At 44.2% G+C, this 19,848-nt stretch overlaps 1 protein-coding gene across 1 annotated transcript in view; it reads right to left on the reverse strand.

Moving 5' to 3' along the window:
• The window catches only part of LOC129386777 (uncharacterized), a 47,398-nt gene extending 28,675 nt beyond the window's left edge, over window positions 1–18,723 (reverse strand). Inside the window, exons 1-4 of the mRNA XM_072284090.1 lie at window positions 18,363–18,723; window positions 10,901–11,019; window positions 5,441–5,826; window positions 1,628–1,663 (exon numbers count right to left, since the gene is read on the reverse strand). Coding sequence (XP_072140191.1) covers window positions 1,628–1,663; window positions 5,441–5,826; window positions 10,901–11,019; window positions 18,363–18,723 — 902 coding nt within the window. The remainder of the gene's footprint in view (window positions 1–1,627; window positions 1,664–5,440; window positions 5,827–10,900; window positions 11,020–18,362) is intronic.
• Window positions 18,724–19,848: the final 1,125 nt, after the last annotated feature.

Here is a 19,848-nt window from a genome sequence, read left to right on the forward strand (position 1 = left end):
GGCCCTATTCTTTATAAGTATCTTTCTACTTGTGTATAATTAAGGTAGCTTTGGAATATTTCCAGATATTTTACAAGATGTTTACGTAAGCTTCCTATACTTTTTAATTACCCAATGGCTCTATGACCACTAGTATCTCTACTGAAACAAATGCCTTTTCGTATTAAATGAAAGCCATATAGAGAGGCTGATTGACATGGATGTGATCCATTGTGGAGTATTCCTTCCTGAAGCCAGCCGGTTCCCTTGCTTGACTGAAGTGTTGCCTTCCTTCTATTGGAAATTATCTTGGCGATTATTTTATACAATACCGGTATTAAGCTAATGGACCAATAATTTTTCAATAGCTTCAATTCCCTATTTATTGCTCTTTATGTCACGCAAAGGTGCCCAGAATGAATATGCAGGCTCTCTTATGAATTAGAAGATAGCAAACCGAGGGGTCCGACTTTTGTTAGTCAAACTATGAGTAATGAATCTTTTATTTTCAAATCATTTCACTATATATATGTGGGGGGGGGGGGGGGAGAATGGGAGGGCAAGTGAGTGGAAATAAACCAAAGGGACCCATTTTTATTAGTAGAACTAAGAAACCAAAAACTAATGGCACGAAGGACCGCATAGCATAAAATACTTGTGGCGCTTCATCGAACTAAAACAATAAAAATATAGAAATAAAAGTGGATGACAAAACAACTGGGCGCAAGTGCGATACAAGCCACCGTCTACACATTATTTGTGCGATGCCCTTACCAATTCAGGTGCCGCGGCGTGTGTGTATGTATATATATATGTGTATATATATATATCAACCACATGACTGGATTCCTATTCTTCACGTGTGCATACATTTTTGCACTTTGACTTTCCTAATGCTAGCGTAATTAAAAAACGCCATAATTCAGGAAAGACCGAAAAATGGCTACAAGCGTGCGGCACTCTCTGACCAAGGACTTCGCAGCCGCGAACGCACAGCTATCCTTCAGTCGTCAGGAATCACGAATGGGAAGAACCACTACTAAAAGGCTCTGTATTGTCGGCTGCTGCCCTGTCAGAATAGTGTTGCGACTAAACTCTACTGAAGGGTCCCCTCACTGTAGTCACTTATTTACCGTTTCACAACAGCAGCGCATAGAAACTCACAATCAATGGTCCGCCGACGTCTTTTATTCAATGTTGTTCATTAACTGAGGCAGCTAGCATTTGTTAGTATATGAGGAAAATCAGTGCAGGTTCCTTGTTCTCTGGGCAGATGACAAAACGCGCATGTATGTCCCGTAGGTGACGTCAGTTATCACCAACTGCATGGAGGGATTGACAATTGTGTGGCTTTGATTTCGCAAGACTGCTGCTAATCCACACGCGCAAGTTCCAGCAGCAACTGTGCTGAAACAGGCCACAAAGATATATTTGAATAATTTGCCATGTGGATGTTTGTGTAGCGCAACTTGACAAACGTCACTGTAATTAGTATTTCTTCGGATTTACTTGGTTTCGGCCAGTGATAAGCGGAGACCCCCGACCCCGAAAGTAGTGTGGAGGTACTCTGAAATCGTTTTAACAATAATACCGTTAATAATATTAAGTACAATAGCATCTAAGGCCATTGCACAACGCTATTACTCACTGCTCTAGGCTCACGAAGCGTACTTCCAGCTTCTCTCTGAAAAAAAGTGAGAAAAGAAGCTTCTTCAGGAAATAAGTTTTAATTAAACCATTGACAACGCAAGTAAAGATGCAAGCTTGCGATTGCATGATGCTGCAACCACAAATATAGTCCCAATAATAATCAGCGACTTTCCGAGTAGTAAACAAAATATTTTTCGCCATATGCGACGCAAAAAAACAGGAATGGCGCTCCTCTGCACGCTGATAATAGTAGGCTCAAATTTCAGTAGTGGCCACCACCAAGTTCATAAGTGGGTGTTTGTGCAGGCCGAAGGACACGCCAATTTTTATTCATGCTTTGTTTTTTGAGATTAGTGGGAAGACGGTAGTATGCTGTCAGTTACCCAAGCGCCCCGACCTTGGCACATGTAGGATCAGTGAAAAAAAATTAAAGATCTCACACACTGTGGTAAACGCTGAAACAACGCTTTCGTGGGCGAGCAATGTAGAATTACCCGCCACGACAACAGACGCTCCGCGAATTTCAGCGATGAGCGCCTCGCTCGGCCACCATGGTGGACATCGCAGAGAAACCGTAAGATTTATTCAGGCATTGAACCTGTCGGATCGTACGACACGATTTGTTTGGAGTGGTAGGAATGGGCCACAGCGCCATATTATTATGAGGGGAACGCACAGAATCTTGGTGACAAGCGCATCCCATCACTTCTATCTTTTATCACCGACCGGCTACTACTGCACCGATTTTGATAAGGTTTGGTTCACTTTGAAGGAATCGTTAATGCATACTGTCACGTAGTGGCGACGGCAAAGAACACAATAGCAACACTGTGAATGACGACACTAACTCTAACACAAGCAAGTTAGACTCAAAGCACAACAGTAGCAGCGAACACAGTCAGCGATTGTGGAAAAGCCGATCTGCCGGTCAAGCGCGTCGGCTTTTATGCACGAGCCATCAAACATTTCAGAGTAATCGCTGGTGCCCGAGTGTCTTCCACAAAATGCTATGCAATTCACGTCGCACATGCAATCAGATTACACAAGCTTTTGTGACAAGAGACACCGGGTAGAAACATCGATAACATTCGAAAAACCTCCGATACATGCGAGCGTGTCCCGCACTGAGCCATAACCTTTGTTATGCGGGGAAAACCGGTCCCCCCCGAAAAAGATAAATAAGTACGCGTGTCAATAGTGAGAGTAGCAAGGAATGCTTTTATTCAAGGTGTCAGTTGTTTTTGCTTTCTTTAATATTCCGAAATAAAAATATATCGGCTATCAAGTTTCCATTTCCATAGCTCCGCAATAACGATATCACAACTGAGTGAACTGCTCCTAATAATACACCTAAATCAATAATTTTGATGCGTCATGCACCGCTTTGACATATTTCAATTATTTCTGAACACTTCTTCGAAACCATCGCAGACATTATGGCTGTTTATGTAAGCAATAAACCCGTGTATCAAATTTTTCTGGTTTAAAACCTCCAACGGAGTCAGTTTACACGACTGCGCGTTTGCTTTCATGCAGAGTTAGAGATTTGTAAATTTCATGCTTTTCTTTTTTGGAAACTTACAATCATTCTGGTACTTATACGAAAAATTCCAGGAAAATGTGACTTCGTCTTCAGTCACTCTAACATAACATTCTCTTTTAAATATAGCAAATGTTATTCAAAGTGGTTGAGCGGTTGTACTTAAAACAACTTTTGCGTTCTACACGGTAGCGATTTAGAAAATTTTCTCACCTGCTACAAATGTTACGATATCTATTTTAGGTGATCGAGGAAAGCAATTATATAGATATTCACCGCAGCATTTCGTTAGTACATCAATTACGGCTAAGAGGCCAGTTCGTGAAAATAATGTTGTTGCATTGGATTTGTCCGTCGACTTAAAGTACGCATCAATCTATATATGCAGGGTGTCTCAGCTAACTTTACTCGGAGTGTAAATATATTCGAATGCCACGTAGCTGGACAGAACCAAGGTATGGTTGTTAGCCGTCGCTTGGAGATATATTTTGTTCACGCCGCCTAATAAGATAATTACTCTTAATAAATAATGAACTTCTGGAATGTTATAATCAGATGAAAAGTGTCAATGACAATATTGTAGAGCAACATGAAAAACTCCCCATACAGCTTTCTGTTGCTCAACAGATGGAACATAAAAGTGTGTTTCCGAGCGCGAAAGAAGCCCACGAATACACGCAATGTTCCGAGACCGGCCAGTCGCGCAGCAATTCTTGTCGGTATACGACCTGTATACCGATACCCACAAGGCATTGGTAATTTTAAGCCTCCCAAGTTTGAAAGAAAACACGTTATTGCACAAGCAGCGCTATGCTGACTTTAATAAGTATGTACAATGAATAACGCATGCCGACACTCAAGCAGCATCAATCCGCTATTACATGCAATTTAAATGTCGAACATATGATGCAGACTTAACAAAGATGAGACCAATCATAGAAGAACGTGGCAGGGAATTTTCTATAAACATTGAAGACGGCCACGGCAATACTGCGAGGCCATTCAATACTGTCCCGAGTTTTGCAGTTTCCTACCAACTTGGTCATCTTACACAGAACGCGAATGGCCGCACGTGAGCTTCAATTGCCGGCTTCAAAAAGTTGGACAAAACAGGTAGGTTCGTTACCAACTCCTGCTTCCAATTGAACGTACAAGAAGGAACAGGTCAGATCATTATCGAATCTGGGCGCCTATAACGTAACACTATTCCAAACTTTTCTTTTGCGATTCTGCAATCAGCCCTCGGCCATTGGTCAAAAACTTTTTGGGCCACCCCCACATCGCCTGTCAGTCACGCCACGTCATGCAAACCGTGATAACTCCCAACCTGATATGGCGTGTACATTCTGATTACGCATGATTGGACAGAACAAAAGAAAAATAGTTGTTTCTGATTAGACGTCTTTTCATCATTAGACCTCGGCTATTGGTAAAAAGTTTTCGGGCTGCACCTACTTCATCTGCCTCTCAAGCGACGTCACAAAACGGGGCAAACTCACCGCGTCAAAGTGACGTATGCGCGTTGAAGGTACATGAATATGCCGAACAAAACTGAATTTTTTTCTCTGAATAGCCGCTGGCTGCCCCGTTCCGATAGGAATAAAAGATAGCTGCTGTCAATCGCCCGGGCACTGGCTACTCGCACCAGCCGGAACGCATGGATTTATTTCCGGATAATAAAACTTTTAGCGTTGCCGTGTAACGTTCTCCAGCACTTTTGGCACGCTTATGACCTCGTTCTGCAAACTCTTCTTTGCTGAGGATCAGTTTTAGCGTCATTCTTAAGCTTCCGCTACACGGCACCGCGATTTTCAACTAACCACCGCAAGCTAAGTAAGGGAAAGTGGACGAATCGCAGAAGCCAGCGCCACCTTCTTGATCCGGTTATCAATTTTCAGTGCAGTGGCTCGGCCCCATCGAACCCCTCTCCACTTGAGCGTGCTCTTCAACTCGTGTAAGCCAATTGTATAATACAAGCCGCTAAGTGCAGGCCACGTTATTCGTTTTTCAAGCCAACAAAAGTGACCTCCTATGAATGAGGAGAGTGTTTGATTGGTCTGTTCAGACAACCATGTGGGTCACCGCCCGAAGCTTACGTCGGCGGTTGCGCAAATTTGACGTCAGGAGAATGGAATAAAAACAGATTGGCATAGATTTGCTTTATAGGGCCACGGCTCTCGAGAACCGATTCATAAAATAAGGTAAGCAATGTCGACAAGAAAAATCATGGTGTGCACATGCTGCGGTGACATTTACTAGTCGCACATTTACCCAGAGGCATCGGTGGGCTCTGACGAGACGTCCCCCGTCGTTTGCTGGCCGCTCTCACGTCTTTGCTTCTTCCTATTGCGTTTCTGCCGATCTTTTGCCATACGCAGAGCCTGTATCGCTTGGAGCACCTGCTCCGCCTGCTCACGCGTTCCTATCGTGGGCAGAGATGACGAACGTGCCGCAATGGTCTCGACGGCCAGAGATCCTTCAGTTTCGCCAGGGGTCACAGCCCCTGTCCCGGTGGGCAAAGGCTCCGCAGTTTGGCCGGCTTCCAAGTGACCCGCAGTTACGCGGCTGGCCGAAAGACCTGCCGTTGGGCCAGCGGCCAAAGGCAGCGCGGTTGTTCCGGCGGCCAATGAACCTGCTCGTGTACCTCGTGAAGTCACCTACGAAGAAAGCGTGCGTCTATGTTTAGCAGGCAACCAAATTTTGTACTTCAGCCAACACGCACATAATAATTTCCCTTCAATAAAATGCACAGTAGAACTTGCACTTTTCGTCGAAGTATAACAAAGCACATATGGACTGCTACCATCACGAAATCCATAAAAAAGGCGACGTTCATTTTTTCTTGATAACTGAGCATAAAAGAATCGTTCAAAATCAGTTATTCCAGGTTTTGACAAAGCGTTAAGGGACATAAAGTGGACGCCGTCACTTTGGAATGATCACTTATAGGCCTGCCAGGTATCTCAAATATACAGAATTTAGCTTATTTATCTCACGCTGTAGTCTTCACAACGGCCAGTGAAATACGCTCAATTTTGCTTGACTTATTGGGACATTTTGAAAATGCTCTATAACACCTACCGCACCGCCCGTTCACTTTTCTGTGTACAGAAAATTTAGTTTTACTAGAAAGACTGCGGCATATTATGTCTTGATTTACACTAGTGAGTACATAAGGTCCACTCGCTTCCAGCACAAGAGAATTAGCTCTGTAGCGCTGTGGCGTTAGTTTGGTACAGCGCCTGCATCCCCATTCGCCACTAGCCAGGTTGAGCTTTCTACAGTTGGCGAACGTTCATGCACATATAGGGGCCAAACCCTGAAAGAAGCGCAATTTTTCTTTAGTTTGCGATGATGATTTGTCGTGGAACAGATGCACTAATAAAATGTTTTTCATTTACTGTGTTTAGTGACTTTAGCTTGCATAACGCGCTACGTGATCACTCCCTGTTCCCAAAAACCACTTTGTTGTCAGGCCGATAGCAGAATGATGATCCTTCCGTGTAACCTCTGTACAATGTCATTGAAAAAAATAATTAACCTTAACATTTTTGTCCTCGGGAACAATCAATCCCAAAAATGGCAATTTCTCCTGAGATGTGGCGTTTACCATTTCATAAATCACTGTCTAGGTTGCGAAAGGTATTACACATTCGAATTTCTATCCTTGCGAACAATTTGATGTTTACCATATGACCCATCTACTTAGTGTTCTGAAATCCTACACTGATGCTACAAATGCTACACATTAAGTAATAAACTAAGAATGTATTTATTCGCCTTACTCGTTGAATGTCTCTTCGCCTAAGAGTATTATTTGTCTCAGGTAGTAGAAAACATGAAGGATCGCTCTCTTTAAGGGCATGATATTCAAATTTCAGGGAGCGTAACATGGGTGTACTAGTAACGAAATCTAAGAGAATAAGCGAATTGCTAAATGCAACTTAAAGCAACGTGACCCAGCCTGAATGAAAACATGGTCGATCTTGATCATATTTTTTTGTATCACTGAAAGGCAGCCACAGTTTAACAAAATAAATGGGTGAACGTTAGTACAGTATGGTGTACGTATAATTTTCCAGTCTTGTAATACAAATAGAGGTACAAGATGAAAGCTAGTGGTCACGTGTAAGCTAATATGCTACCAGTGATGGTATTGACGATATTCTTAACATTTAAATATACCGACGGACAAATGGGGAAGAAAATGGGGCTTGTACAGTGGCTTCCAGCTATGACTGGCAAAACCACAATACAATTTCTTTTCTTTTTTTACTTCACACACTTTTTTAGGAAAATGTTTTGAAATGACATAACAAGAGATGAATAATATCCCCGGGCTAAAAACCAAAGGGAGCCATCCACTAAGCGAAATACTTCTAATGATTATCTTCTTAGTTACAAACAATACGGTACATGTTAACATTGGAAAGTTAAAGAGAACCATCATAAAAGTCTACCTACAGGTTTCCACATTTCAAAACGATCACGTAAACCTAAATAACCCTCGTAAAATTATTCGTTCAGTTTACGTGATTGCCTCATGCAGGACGCATTCTCGGAGAGAGATAAAACTTTTTTGTCTCCTTGATGGGTGTCTCCTTGAGTGGTGGCGGGGGTTATGAGACTGACCCCCTGTCCCCCCTTCCTCAGACGGCGGCCAGTCCTTTCTCTCTGGCGGCGTCTTCGGACGCATTCTATGAGGATCACTTTCCGCGACGTGACCCGCAATGTTGGCTTAGCGGTTTTGGCGTCACGCTGCTAAGTCAGAAGGCGCGGGATGAAAGCCCTACTGCGGCGGGTGCGTTCTTGTGGCAGGAAAAAGAAACACAAAGAACGCTGGCGCACCGTGCATTAAGTACACGTGAAGTACCCCTGGCGGTCAAAATTTATTCGGAGTCCATCGCTACAGCAAGTGTCCTGATCACATTGTCGGTTCGCGTCGGAAAAACTCAAAATTCAATTTTTGTTTTAAATTTTGACGATACTACACCGTGCGCTGTCAAATTGTGAGTGTGCTTGCCAATCCAGCCAGTCAGCACACGTTGGCAGTGATATCACCGAAAGTGACCGTCCGAGAATATATTATACACCAGTCTGACAAGCGGCTCGTAGGGGAACTCTCCTGTGACGTAGTAGGGTGGCCTAAAATAAAGCTTTGCGCCTGCTGCTGAAGCAAGAATGCCTCAAATCTGGAGTAAGGTCCCTAGAGAAAACAAAATTTCAAGGTAGCGCCACTCCACATTTCCTGCTCGTTTTCTCTTCCATCGCCTTCCCGTCGCTCTATGGAAGTGCCCCCAAGAATGTTCAAAATTATAATCAGAGCATGCGGAAAAATATAAATATTTCGTATTTACTTTCACAACGGTTATAAATACGTACGTCTTTCATAAAAGCATTACTTCACACGCATTGCAATTATTCGATTAGTGCATAGCACAAGGTCTAATTTATAAAGATGCACAATTTGCGCTTTCTAACAGCCAACACTCTGCAGGCTTTATTTTGCACCACAAGCCATGGCGTCTTGCATGCTCCCTCGTGTGCGTGCTTCCTCGATGCAAATTCACTCTTGTTATCTGCTCTATATCCCGACGGCAAGAAATAAATGGTGAAATTTTTCATCGCTTATCTCATCTCATGCTTAGGGCATGACATTATGTATGTTTTGTCATTGTAATAGAAATCACTTCTTTGTTTCGATGCTTCTAGGCCTATATCGACGAGGCCGAGGTGTTTGGTTTGAACTTAGCAGATGACGTCACATCTTTGCAGTTGGTGTTGGATTGACGATGCAGAACGCTTTAGAAGCGCAATGGTTCATTGCATCACAATCTTATTATTCAGCTCTTGTACGCTACTCGATGACGTTGCAATAGGATGGATAAGTGGGCTTATTGGCAACGCATATTAATAAAAACTAATAGCGCTAAAAACACGAAAGACAAGGAGAAAAATACAGAATCCACATGCGCTCGTGTTTTTAGCGCTCTAAGGTTTTAATAATATGCGATGACGTTGACGGGCAAACGCCAACTATACGCCGAACCACCGACGCGGCGTGGGTGAGCATATTAAGAGGGGCATTGGCCCCTCTTGTAGGGCAATCCAACCTCAAGCATTCGCTCAGAAAAAGTTTACTGCGAATCAAACGAAGCCCCAGCATTCAAGTGGCCTATAGATTACAGCGCCGAAACATTTGTTTTTGTGATTTATTCTACCACCGCCAGTATCTGGCAGCATGTTGGCACCAGTGGTTCGCACCGGCGACCTGGTCATAGAGCGGTTTCATGGCTCTGACGCAGGTTGCGTTTCGTTCCAGAAAAGAAAAAGTTACCGGAACTATACTCAATTTCTTAGGCGGCGTGTAGCAAGCAGTGACAAGGCTACGAGGTATGGGAACGCAGGTGTTGGCGCAAGGTGAATGTAATTCGCATGTCTGGTCGTACGCCCCATTTACGTAGTGATGCGCAACGAAGGACGCAATGTGAACCCTTCTGACGCTACGGACGTCGGTAGCATGCGACAAAACGAGGACAACATCTTGATGCGTTCGCCTTCCTCTTTCGCCAAGGCGTCGGTAGCTTCCATAGAGCTTCACGGAGCTTCTGATGCAAAACAGTACAGCGTTGTCTGCCTTCTTTTGGCGTTGCTGCTGTGTTTGACTATAAAACACTGTCCTTCTTCTTGGGTATCACTACGCGAATGAAGGAGAACAGAGAGTAAGCACGAGAGTGAGGAGGATGGCACAAAGAGCAAAGAGTGCCGATACTTAGGAAACTTGTTTCATCTGGGGGCCTTAATTGTGAGCTGTGCACACGGTCAATGGGAATCTGAACCGTGAAGTGTGACAGCAGCTTCATATGACGTCAGGTTTTACGTCACGCGACAAAAAGCCGTGTTACAAGGCATTGCGCGCGCTATGACGTGATCTGAACAAATATATTGTCTCCAATTATTTCAAATTACATGACAATTTTGAAAATAAAAAAGTACAAATAGACTTAATGATTGACTTCAACTTATCCAATATAAAGAATTGCCGTGAGGTTAGTGACTAGAAGGCTAACGATTCAATCAGTTTAAGTAGTAAAAAAAAAGTGCTTTCCTTTTCTTGGAAATAGCGCCCTCCTCGGCAGATACATCATTTTTACTGACGTAATTCGTGTTACTTTTGCAGGAAGTTTTTAAGAAAAAGCGTTCGAAGTAAAATTATAACATGCTGTACACTTCAATAACGGGCTGTAAACATAAATGAAATCTGTGTTCAACTGTGGGGCGACTAGCCAGTAGAACAACATGACCGCTGCAATAAGGCGCATCTTAAGAAAAGTCATGTCCTATACTCCAGGAATAAGAAGCGCCAATTAAAAAAAAAAAAAAGGCTAATGCCCCTACTTTAGCTTACGTCTTTGTCTCCCATCGTCGCCATTTTGGCCAGTGCGTTTCGATCTGAGAACGCATCACGTGACAAGACTGATCATATAGTTACGCGATCTGTGCTGCCACGGCTTTGCGCTCTCGAGCAAATAGCAGATACACTGCGTTCCGCCCTGAGGCTTCCCTGTCCTCCCATTCTATGAGTATGGTCCAAGCAGTGGCAATTCATGGTCGGCGAATATAATGAGGAGGACGTGTTAAACCAGTCTACGAGGATTGATAGGCTTTATAAGTTTCAACAAACGAGCTCCAGCGTTTCCCCGGTTCTAACGTTTCCAAAACACAACATACCTGGTTCCTCACCCGGCTCCATAGACGATTAGGAATTAGGCCAGAAAACGAAAGTACTGGTGTGCCGCTGCCGCTGCCAGGGTGAGACCTGGTCGATAACGATGCCTCCCTGATTAGTGCTGTCAAAACAAGAGATTGGTAAATCAGGCCCAGCATTCTCGCAGGCCCCCCATGCCTTCAGAATGATTGATGTTAACGATAAAAGGAAGTTAGGCGATAAAGTATCATCACGGAAGAAATATTCGCCACATACCACACAGAAGAAGCAAGATGATTTTAGTGGAATAGTTTGCTGCGCCAGTTGGTGCTTGGTGAACGTATGACGGTTTCCAGCAAATACGGACGCGAGCACAAGAAGTAGAAACGGACAGGACAACGCTGGACATACAACTGATGTTTGTCGTGAATACATTCCACAAATCTCCGCCACGCATGTGTATGCACCCAGGAACAAAAACAAGGTTTGTAGTCAAATAGCAACAAAAGATATACACGGACAGAAAAGCCAAGTCAAACCCCTTCCCGACAAAGGCAACAACAATTGGATTAATATGATAAATTTCGAAAGTGAAGTTATTTATTATTGATATGAACCGAAGGTTCACTCACGAATTTATGCGCGCCAAACTTTTTCATGCGGAATGCTTCGCTATTTTTTCTCTTCAGTTTACTGAGCTTTATCCCCACTATCGATACACTATCAAAAACAGGTCGGCAGTCGTGCTTTTGCAATGCAAAGGCAAGTTCCATCCATTACCTATAGGGAGCAAATAGCGATGCTCGCCCATGGTTGTGTGTCCCATACCGCTCTCATGCGGACTGTGCTATATTGGCTGGACAGGTCATTGCATTAATGACCGCATGCGTGAGCATCGCTATTTGCTACCTGCAGGAACTGGAGGGAACTTGCCTTTGCATTGCAAAAAGCACGATTGCCGACCAGTTTTTGATAGTGTATCGATAGTGGGGAGAGAGTGCTGTAAACTGGAGAGAAAAAATAGCGAAGCGTTCCACATGAAAAAGTTGCGCGCGCATATATGTGTGAGTGAACCTTCGGTTCATATCAATAATAAAGAACTTCAATTTCTCAATTTATCATGTTTATCCAAGTGGTGTTCCCTTTCTCTGGAAGGGGTGTGACTTGGCTTTTGTGTACGTGTATATCTTTTGTTGGTATTTGAATACATACCCTGCTTTTGTTCTGGGGTTTATACGCATGCGTGACGGAGATTTGTGGAATGTATTCACAAGAAACTTCAGTTGTAAGTCCAGCGTTGTCCTGTCCGTTTCTGCTTGTGCTCGCGTCCGTACTTGCTGGAAACCGTTATACGTTCACCAAGCAAAATGATATTGGGTCTGAGCTATTTACCCCGTTGCGTTGCAGTACGGTGACAGAAAATTTTGTTGAATGACAGCATTTCGAATTTATAGGTAGACGGTAATTTTTTTACGTTATCTCTAACGTCGTTTCCCAGTGCTAAACATGACATATGTCGGAGTAAAATGTACAGAAGCATGTTGCCGGCAACAGCGTCGCCACATGCCACATTAAAGCATGTAATACGTATGTCCGAGGTAACGTTAGTCAATCTGTTGAGCGAAAGGAGAAAGCGCATTAAGAAAACACGGTGGTAAGCACAATTTTAAGACCTAGGATTTCCATCGTCAGGCCTCGGACGGCCGAAGACCGCATGTCTTAAGAGTCGTATCGAGCACTGTCTTTTTATTTTTTCGAAGGACAGCTTCACTAATGCTAGCTGCGACACCCTATATAATACACCATCCGGCATTCAATTATTGTGGGCATTGCAACATAAAACGTAATTGAAATAACGGAAACATCCACGCATGTTTTTCGTTTAACACAATTTACAAAACCTACAAGGCGCCTTTATACGCTAAAACTATGAAGATACGCCCCATTCTGGAAGTTACTGCGTTTAAAGCTGAATGCGACTGACGTTTGTAACGATTGGCTGTGTTCCTTTGGTTCATCTGAGTGGCTGTCGCGTAATTTCTCCTTTTTGTTTCCCCGCTTCCGCAATACATCCATGTGTCAGTAGTTGCGCATCCTCATTTGCAAGCATTTTCTAAAGAAATTTTGTGTTCAATGCGATTTCGTTACGTCTTCAGCACTCAGCGCTCGTTCTGCTTAATACTCTTTGCTAGCGTGCAAAGGGGAGTGTAATACGAGGGTCGCATTTCCTTCCTACGGTGTCGCTTCATTCACCAAGACAACATAGCCGTTCAACATCGGTATTTTTTTGCCTTCGTTGATCTCAGAAAACTTTAAAAAGATAATTTGTGATTCTCTATTTTACCGACTATTATTGACCAGCACATGCACACATGTTCGGGGAAGCAACGCGTGACCTGTGGCCAAAGGAATGCGGTGTTGAATGAGTACGCAAAGCGCCATAAATTATTAGCACATCAAAATGGATGCAATTACATAAAGGTATGCTTAGTGCTTACTGTTTTCAGGAGCTCACAAACCTTCGTATGTGAAGTTGGTTGTGCGTCATACGTGTAATCATGTAAAAAGAAAATAAGCAGAGAAGTCCCCGGCAAGCAATCTCTGTGCAACGACTTCTCTGGCAAAAGCTTGCGCTCATCGAGTACTTTACAGCTGGCGGAACAATACCACGCCATAGTAAGCTGAGGCTCCATATTGACGCGCACTGCCCGTTCCGTGCTATTGCAACACGGTGGAAATCCATCACAAGCTGTGACTGATCAGGAAAAGCACTTGTGTCGGGTGCGTCGCGTACATGTGAGGCAAGAGCTTGCTGTGATAAATCGACTTTTACAGCAGCAGTTTCATTTTAAATAAGAAAACGCTAGACACGAAAGTCGAGAACAAGAAGGCGCCAATACGAGCGCTTTCCAACTGAAGGTGTATTCACGAACGTGTCATATGAGAAAACTGAAAGTAGTTTGTCACCAAACATATCGTACTTTGCATGGCTGCTTGTTGTTGTGCGCGCCGTATCTTGAAACGAATTTGCAGACGGCTTGTACTTTTGTGCGCTGTGTTGTGCCGTTCGCGCTTTGAAGTGATGGAATGCAAAAGGTCACTTCGCTCACTGCTGCTGCCACGCTTGCTCACACCAGCGTTTTGACAGCGAGTGTCCGCGCTCATGCAGTGTAAGGTGTTTATGTTTACCTGTGCGCGCTGACACCGTGCTTGTTAATTCACTTAGTGAGCGAATGTTTCCCAATTTATAGGGACGATAAAAGTATCTTTACTTCATACAGCTGTCTACTAATTTGCTTCCGCAATAAATGGCTCCCCTTTCGGGGGAAACTGCGATTTTTCGTTCAACGCGACGCACTTCTAGTGGTGGCATTGTGCGTTGCGTTTTGGATAATTAACCGAAATAACGGGCATGGTGGGTGACCTTGCAGGCAGAGCGTCTTGCATTGCAATAGTTCAAATAGATCAAACACATCATGTAGCTGACAAAAAACTACAATGTGGTTGTCTTTGCAGCACCCTTCTTTGCAAAATGACTTACCAAGGAACACTATGTTTGTCTTCAATTATTTGCAAATGAAAATGGTACTGTAGATGTTAAAAAAGTACGCCGAGCGCTAATGGGTTAACCGAGAAAGTGCAAGAGTGTGGTTGAAGATTAATACGCAGAATCGGGGGGGGGGAGGGTTAAAAGGTTGAATAACCTGGTAAGGTAACACGAATTCATGATAGCCAGTCAGGCTGTAAAGTCTGTCCAGAAGTGAACTCATCTAGGAGAATTACACACATAGGAACCTGATCATGAGAAGGAAAGTTACAGACAAATAAAGATGGGTTGGAATGAATGCGACAGGCTTTACCAAATCCTGACGGGAAGCTGACCACTATTGTTTAAAGAAAGTGTACAAACTTTGCATTTACCGGTGCTAGCATCTGGGGCCCAAACACGGAGGATAACAAAGCCCGAGAAAAAGTTCACAACCGCGCGAAGATGGATGGAACCGAAAATGTTAGGGACGGGGTAATCGGAGATCGTCGCGAGAGGCCTTCGTCCGGCAGTGATAAAAAAATAGGTTGATTATGCTTACTATAATAGCACATGGAATGTGTCCAGATTGCAATGAATGTCCTGGAGCGTATTCGGTAGGGCTAGCTATACAAAGGTTATAGCACCGAGTGCTTGCTTTGAGAGGTTCCTTAGCTTTACGCGTTTAAGGTGGGACACCACGACGGTGATATGGTGACAACTGGACGACAACGGATTAGAAAGTATACGATGCTAAAATAAGCTGACCGCGTGCGCGTCGGTACCAGTATCGGCGAAGCTTCCTGTAAAGTTTGCCATCAACGCTGTTTTCTTACATCCACATTTGCAAGCACAAAGCACATGACCAAGTTGGCTAGATATTCAGCTTAAATCATCTCAATCTACTTGAACATTTGGCACTCCAACATCCTGATACCACGCGTGATCACAACGAAATGACGACCGTTTGTCGTCGACGTGAGCCCGACAATGAGATAACGACAGGATAAAAACGACAGATGACGACAATAAAACGACCATGACAGCATCACAACTATGGTACAACGAGTGTATAAAGATGATCCTACGGTGACGCAGCATGAACGACGCTGGATTGACGACGACAAAATGATGGCGACTGCGCGACAACGGCCGCATAATGGCGACTGCATGACAGCGGCAGCATGAGTGCGGTGCCGTGACGTAAGCGCTGACGATGACTTGACGACGACGAAATGATGGCGACGGAATAGCGACCACTGCATGACAAGGAAGGCATGATAAAGACTGAGGGACGACGATGGAAGAAGGACCGTGGCAACACAACAAACAAACGTGACGTCATGATGACGAAAGCATGACGACAATGGAATGAAGACGATGGATTGACGATGATTGCACGACAACGCAATCATCATCATCATCATCAGCCTGGTTACGCCCACTGCAGGGCAAAGGCCTCTCCCATACTTCTCCAACTGCCCCGGTCATGTACTAATTGTGGCCATGTTGACCCTCCAAACTTCCTAATCTCATCTGCCCACCTAACTTTCTGTCGCCCCCTGCTACGCTTCCCTTCCCTCGGAATCCAGTCCGTAACCCTTAATGAGCATCGGTTATCTTCCCTCCTCATTACATGTCCTGCCCATGCCCATTTCTTTTTCTTGATTTGACAACGCAATGGCTACAATGAAATAATGGTGGAGGCATGACAACGATGGAACGCCAACACTAAAGCGGTAAAGATGGCGTGTTGATGATGGTATGGCAACAAAGGAATCACGACGGTCCGGTTAATTCAGGCCGTCGGAGTGAATATGACTGCATGTCCACAGCACAGGGATATTACGCAATATGAGACGGCGATATGGCAAAGATGTAATGATGGTAAAGGAATGATGACAATGAAATTCGAAGGCAACGAAATGATGAAGGAATGTCAACGATTACGTGACAACGAAGATGCGTTTCTGGTTGAGCTCACGCCTGCGTTTACATCAATCGCCGCACCCCCGAGCCGGATCGGTAATCGTTAGTTACCCGTAGAAGTTTCCGCTATACTTGGCAGCGGTCACTGATGCGAAATAGCAGCCACTAGGGGTCAGGAAAGACCGGCAAATTGGGAGAGAGAGGCAATAAAGGTTTCATTTCAAAATGTGTGGAAAAAGATTTCCTCTTTGGATAAAATCAGAGAGGGGACTGCCAGAGAAACTACGGAATTTGCTTTAGTTAGCCAGCCTTGCTAGCGTTGGCAACGCTCGCCTATTCGTAATCACCGTGGCATTCTCTTGCGCCCAATAGTCCACTAAGTGCTGAATTACTCTGACGGACAAAAAAGAGCCACGCCTTATACAAAGATAGTCAAGGAGTACTACACTGGCAAACACTTGGATAAGCTTTAGGTAGCTGCCACCTCAAGCCCGCCCCAGCCTCCAAAATGCCTAAAGCTATTCTGTTCCTTCTTGGCACAGGAACCGTAGCAAGCTTGCAGGACATGTGGGTTTTAGGGTTTTAGGTGTTCGCCGCAAAAAAGCACAAAGATGTCAGAATGTGTTTCACAGTTGCAAAATCTGCAGTATAATTTGTTGATGTTGTTGATACCCTCTGTAGGCTAAGGTATATAAGTTCATGACACTCACGTGCAGAGTGAAGTCTGAATTCGAGTAATAGTTGGCGTGGGCGCATTAAAAGAAAAAGCGCGATAAAATACAATCAAAGTGAGGACAATCATGCCCAGATCTGTGTATGCTTGCCAATCGCCTGTATTTTGCGCTGTTTCTTTAAAGGTAGGGGAATACAAGGCTGATTTCCAGCGAGTTATCTATGCGTTGCATGTGTTGAACCGAAAAACAAGGTGGTGCTGTTAGATTTCTGCATGGCCCACAGTATATAAGAATACAATATTTGGCTAGCTAAGCCAACTTATCCACTAAAAACAGCAGGCCTGTATCTGACAAAGCGAATCACTGAGCAATACATTTTAGCATTACCAGGTCAACAAACAAATTTCATGTTACGAGGGTGCGTCGGAGATCTTGGAGGTCGGGCTATAGTAATCGCTACTGTTTCTTTTAGTTCACACTCCTGTATAGAGAGGGCACCTATCATTTAAGGATGCGCCAACGGAGTGTTTTGAAGCATAGAGGACTGGTTCCTGCTGCAGCAAAATCGAGTAAAATATACCAATCCGAATGTTCATCAAGGGGGAACGCTATCTTTTCCTGCTTTATTTGTAACAAGTGCCAAACTACATATTCCCAATTGTATAAGACATGCGTTACGTCGCCGGGTGTGCTACAGTACTTTCACGACGACGAACCTAAGATTTCGTGGATTTAGAAAATGTTCCTGTGATAATGCACAATTCATGAGATACATTATTACTTTAAGCCAATATTAGCCCTCATTTTTCTTTTAGTATTTTGCAGTGTCCTTCCACTAGGGCCGCAGTTATTTTTTTCATACGCTCTCCTTTCATAGTCCCGCAACTTGGGCTTCTATACTTTAGCTTCTGCGCAGAATTTTCGCAGTAGTTAGGGTAAGCTATTCTTAAGGTGCATCCCCGCCAAAAATTTACTTCTTTACAGTGTATCGTGTTTGCATGTTTTCTACAGCGATGTTCTTTCGCAATCTTATATACAAGTTGTTTATTTGAGGTTCTGCGCGCGCACGTGGCCAGATGCCAGCGCAGTCATTTGATAAGACTTAAATGACATTTTGATAAGACAGCATTGCCAGTGACATGTTACACAAGCAAAAGTACCCGTGGAATGCCTAGGAAATAATTTTGTGGAGGAAGATAACGTGCCAATATGAGAGCTCTCTTTTGCGGAGACTGCGCAACTGTTTTTATCCACCTGTCTTTCGATTAAATATATATGCGGCAACTTGTGAATTTCAGGTGACTGTTCTCCGCTGTTTGTAGCCAAATACTGGCACGTCTCTATAGAGAAGCTTACCTCGATTTCGCGTTAGTGGTGTAGCCGACAGTCCGAACGATGGGCTTTTCCCCAAAGTGCGCACCACATCGTGGGATTTCTGAGCAGCTTGAAATGATGTTCCTGACTTTGACTTTGTGGACGTGGCATGCGTTGAGGTAGGCATCGACACTTCAACGGCAGACTCCGGTGCTGGTGAATCGCGCGGTGATTTCGACGGCATCGGTTTTCGGGGCATAGCTGGTGCAGACGGTGCTTCTGTTCTCTGCGGCACTACTTCCGGCTTCCGGGATCGCGCAACAGGGGGCGTTGCTGCTGGTCCCGGCATTGAGGTTGGCTCGGTATCTTGCGGTGCTGCTCTCGGTTTTGGGATGGCCACCATAGTTCACAGCGTCCAACTTGTCGCAGAATTCGACGTAGGCTGCGAATACGATCAACGACAAAAGCACGAAATGTACTTAGAGAATATTAGTACTCAATTATGCCTCACTGCGTTGAGAAAGGTCGGCTTCGCTTTTCGTTTTACGCCGATACCGAGAATAACACCCTAAGATTTTCATATAAGTTTCTTGCGCAAACTTTTGTACAACAAGAATGGTGTCCGATGTTCCATCTCCGTGGTTATGAGCGCGACAATGTGAATTGCTTGCATGAAAACGTAATATGAATTCCTGACGTAAGCGTGTGGCTATTGTTTCGTAGAAACTACAACGCGCTCGGTTGTGTGTGCGCATTTTTTTTTCTTTGGTGTTCGATTCTTATTTGATATGAAGCAAAAATATGGGTACAACAACGTAAATCCCCCAAGTGGCACATAAATTTCAAATATTATATACTTCGCTAGACGTGAAACTCGCTTGATGCGGGCGTTTGTAGTAATGCTGAAAGTGTTGACGCAAAGAAAGCTTCATATTAGGATGAGCCTTTTGCTTTACATAAAAGGGGGAGGGGATTTCAATGTATAAGCTGATGATCACGAATTCCTTTTAACGCGAATCAGATTCGCCGAGTTCCACAGCAGTTCTCCGGAAGCTGTGGCGGCAAAGCCCACATGTGACAGTGTGGCCGACAAGAAATGCCAGCCAAAAAAGAGCCAGTGAAAACACGCGGCGGGACGGATGAAAGCGCCCCCAATGAACTGAAGCTCCCCATCGAAGCGTCCTGCATAGCAACAGTGTGATGAACATACTAACAAGCTGTCCCAACCCAAACCCGCACACCGGCGTCGCTAAAGCCGGCGTGCAATGTAGCAACATGAGCTGGTCATATCGAAGAGTATATAAATACCGAGCTTGTATTCTTTGAGGAGTTTAAAGGCTAGGCTATCGGAAATTAATTGAACAGCTTGTAGCGAAGCAAATGAGAAGGTTCAGATAACGCATAGGATTGGCGCTGGATACAAAGAAGCGTTCGAAAAGAATTCGCCATAGTGAAGCCTTTCAAGTCCTCAGTAGGTTTCGGGCAGTGACGAACAATTACTCTACAAATTCCTAAGTGTGTGAGAGTT

This window comes from Dermacentor andersoni, chromosome 8 (assembly GCF_023375885.2).
Source record: "Dermacentor andersoni chromosome 8, qqDerAnde1_hic_scaffold, whole genome shotgun sequence".
Classification (NCBI taxonomy): domain Eukaryota; kingdom Metazoa; phylum Arthropoda; class Arachnida; order Ixodida; family Ixodidae; genus Dermacentor; species Dermacentor andersoni.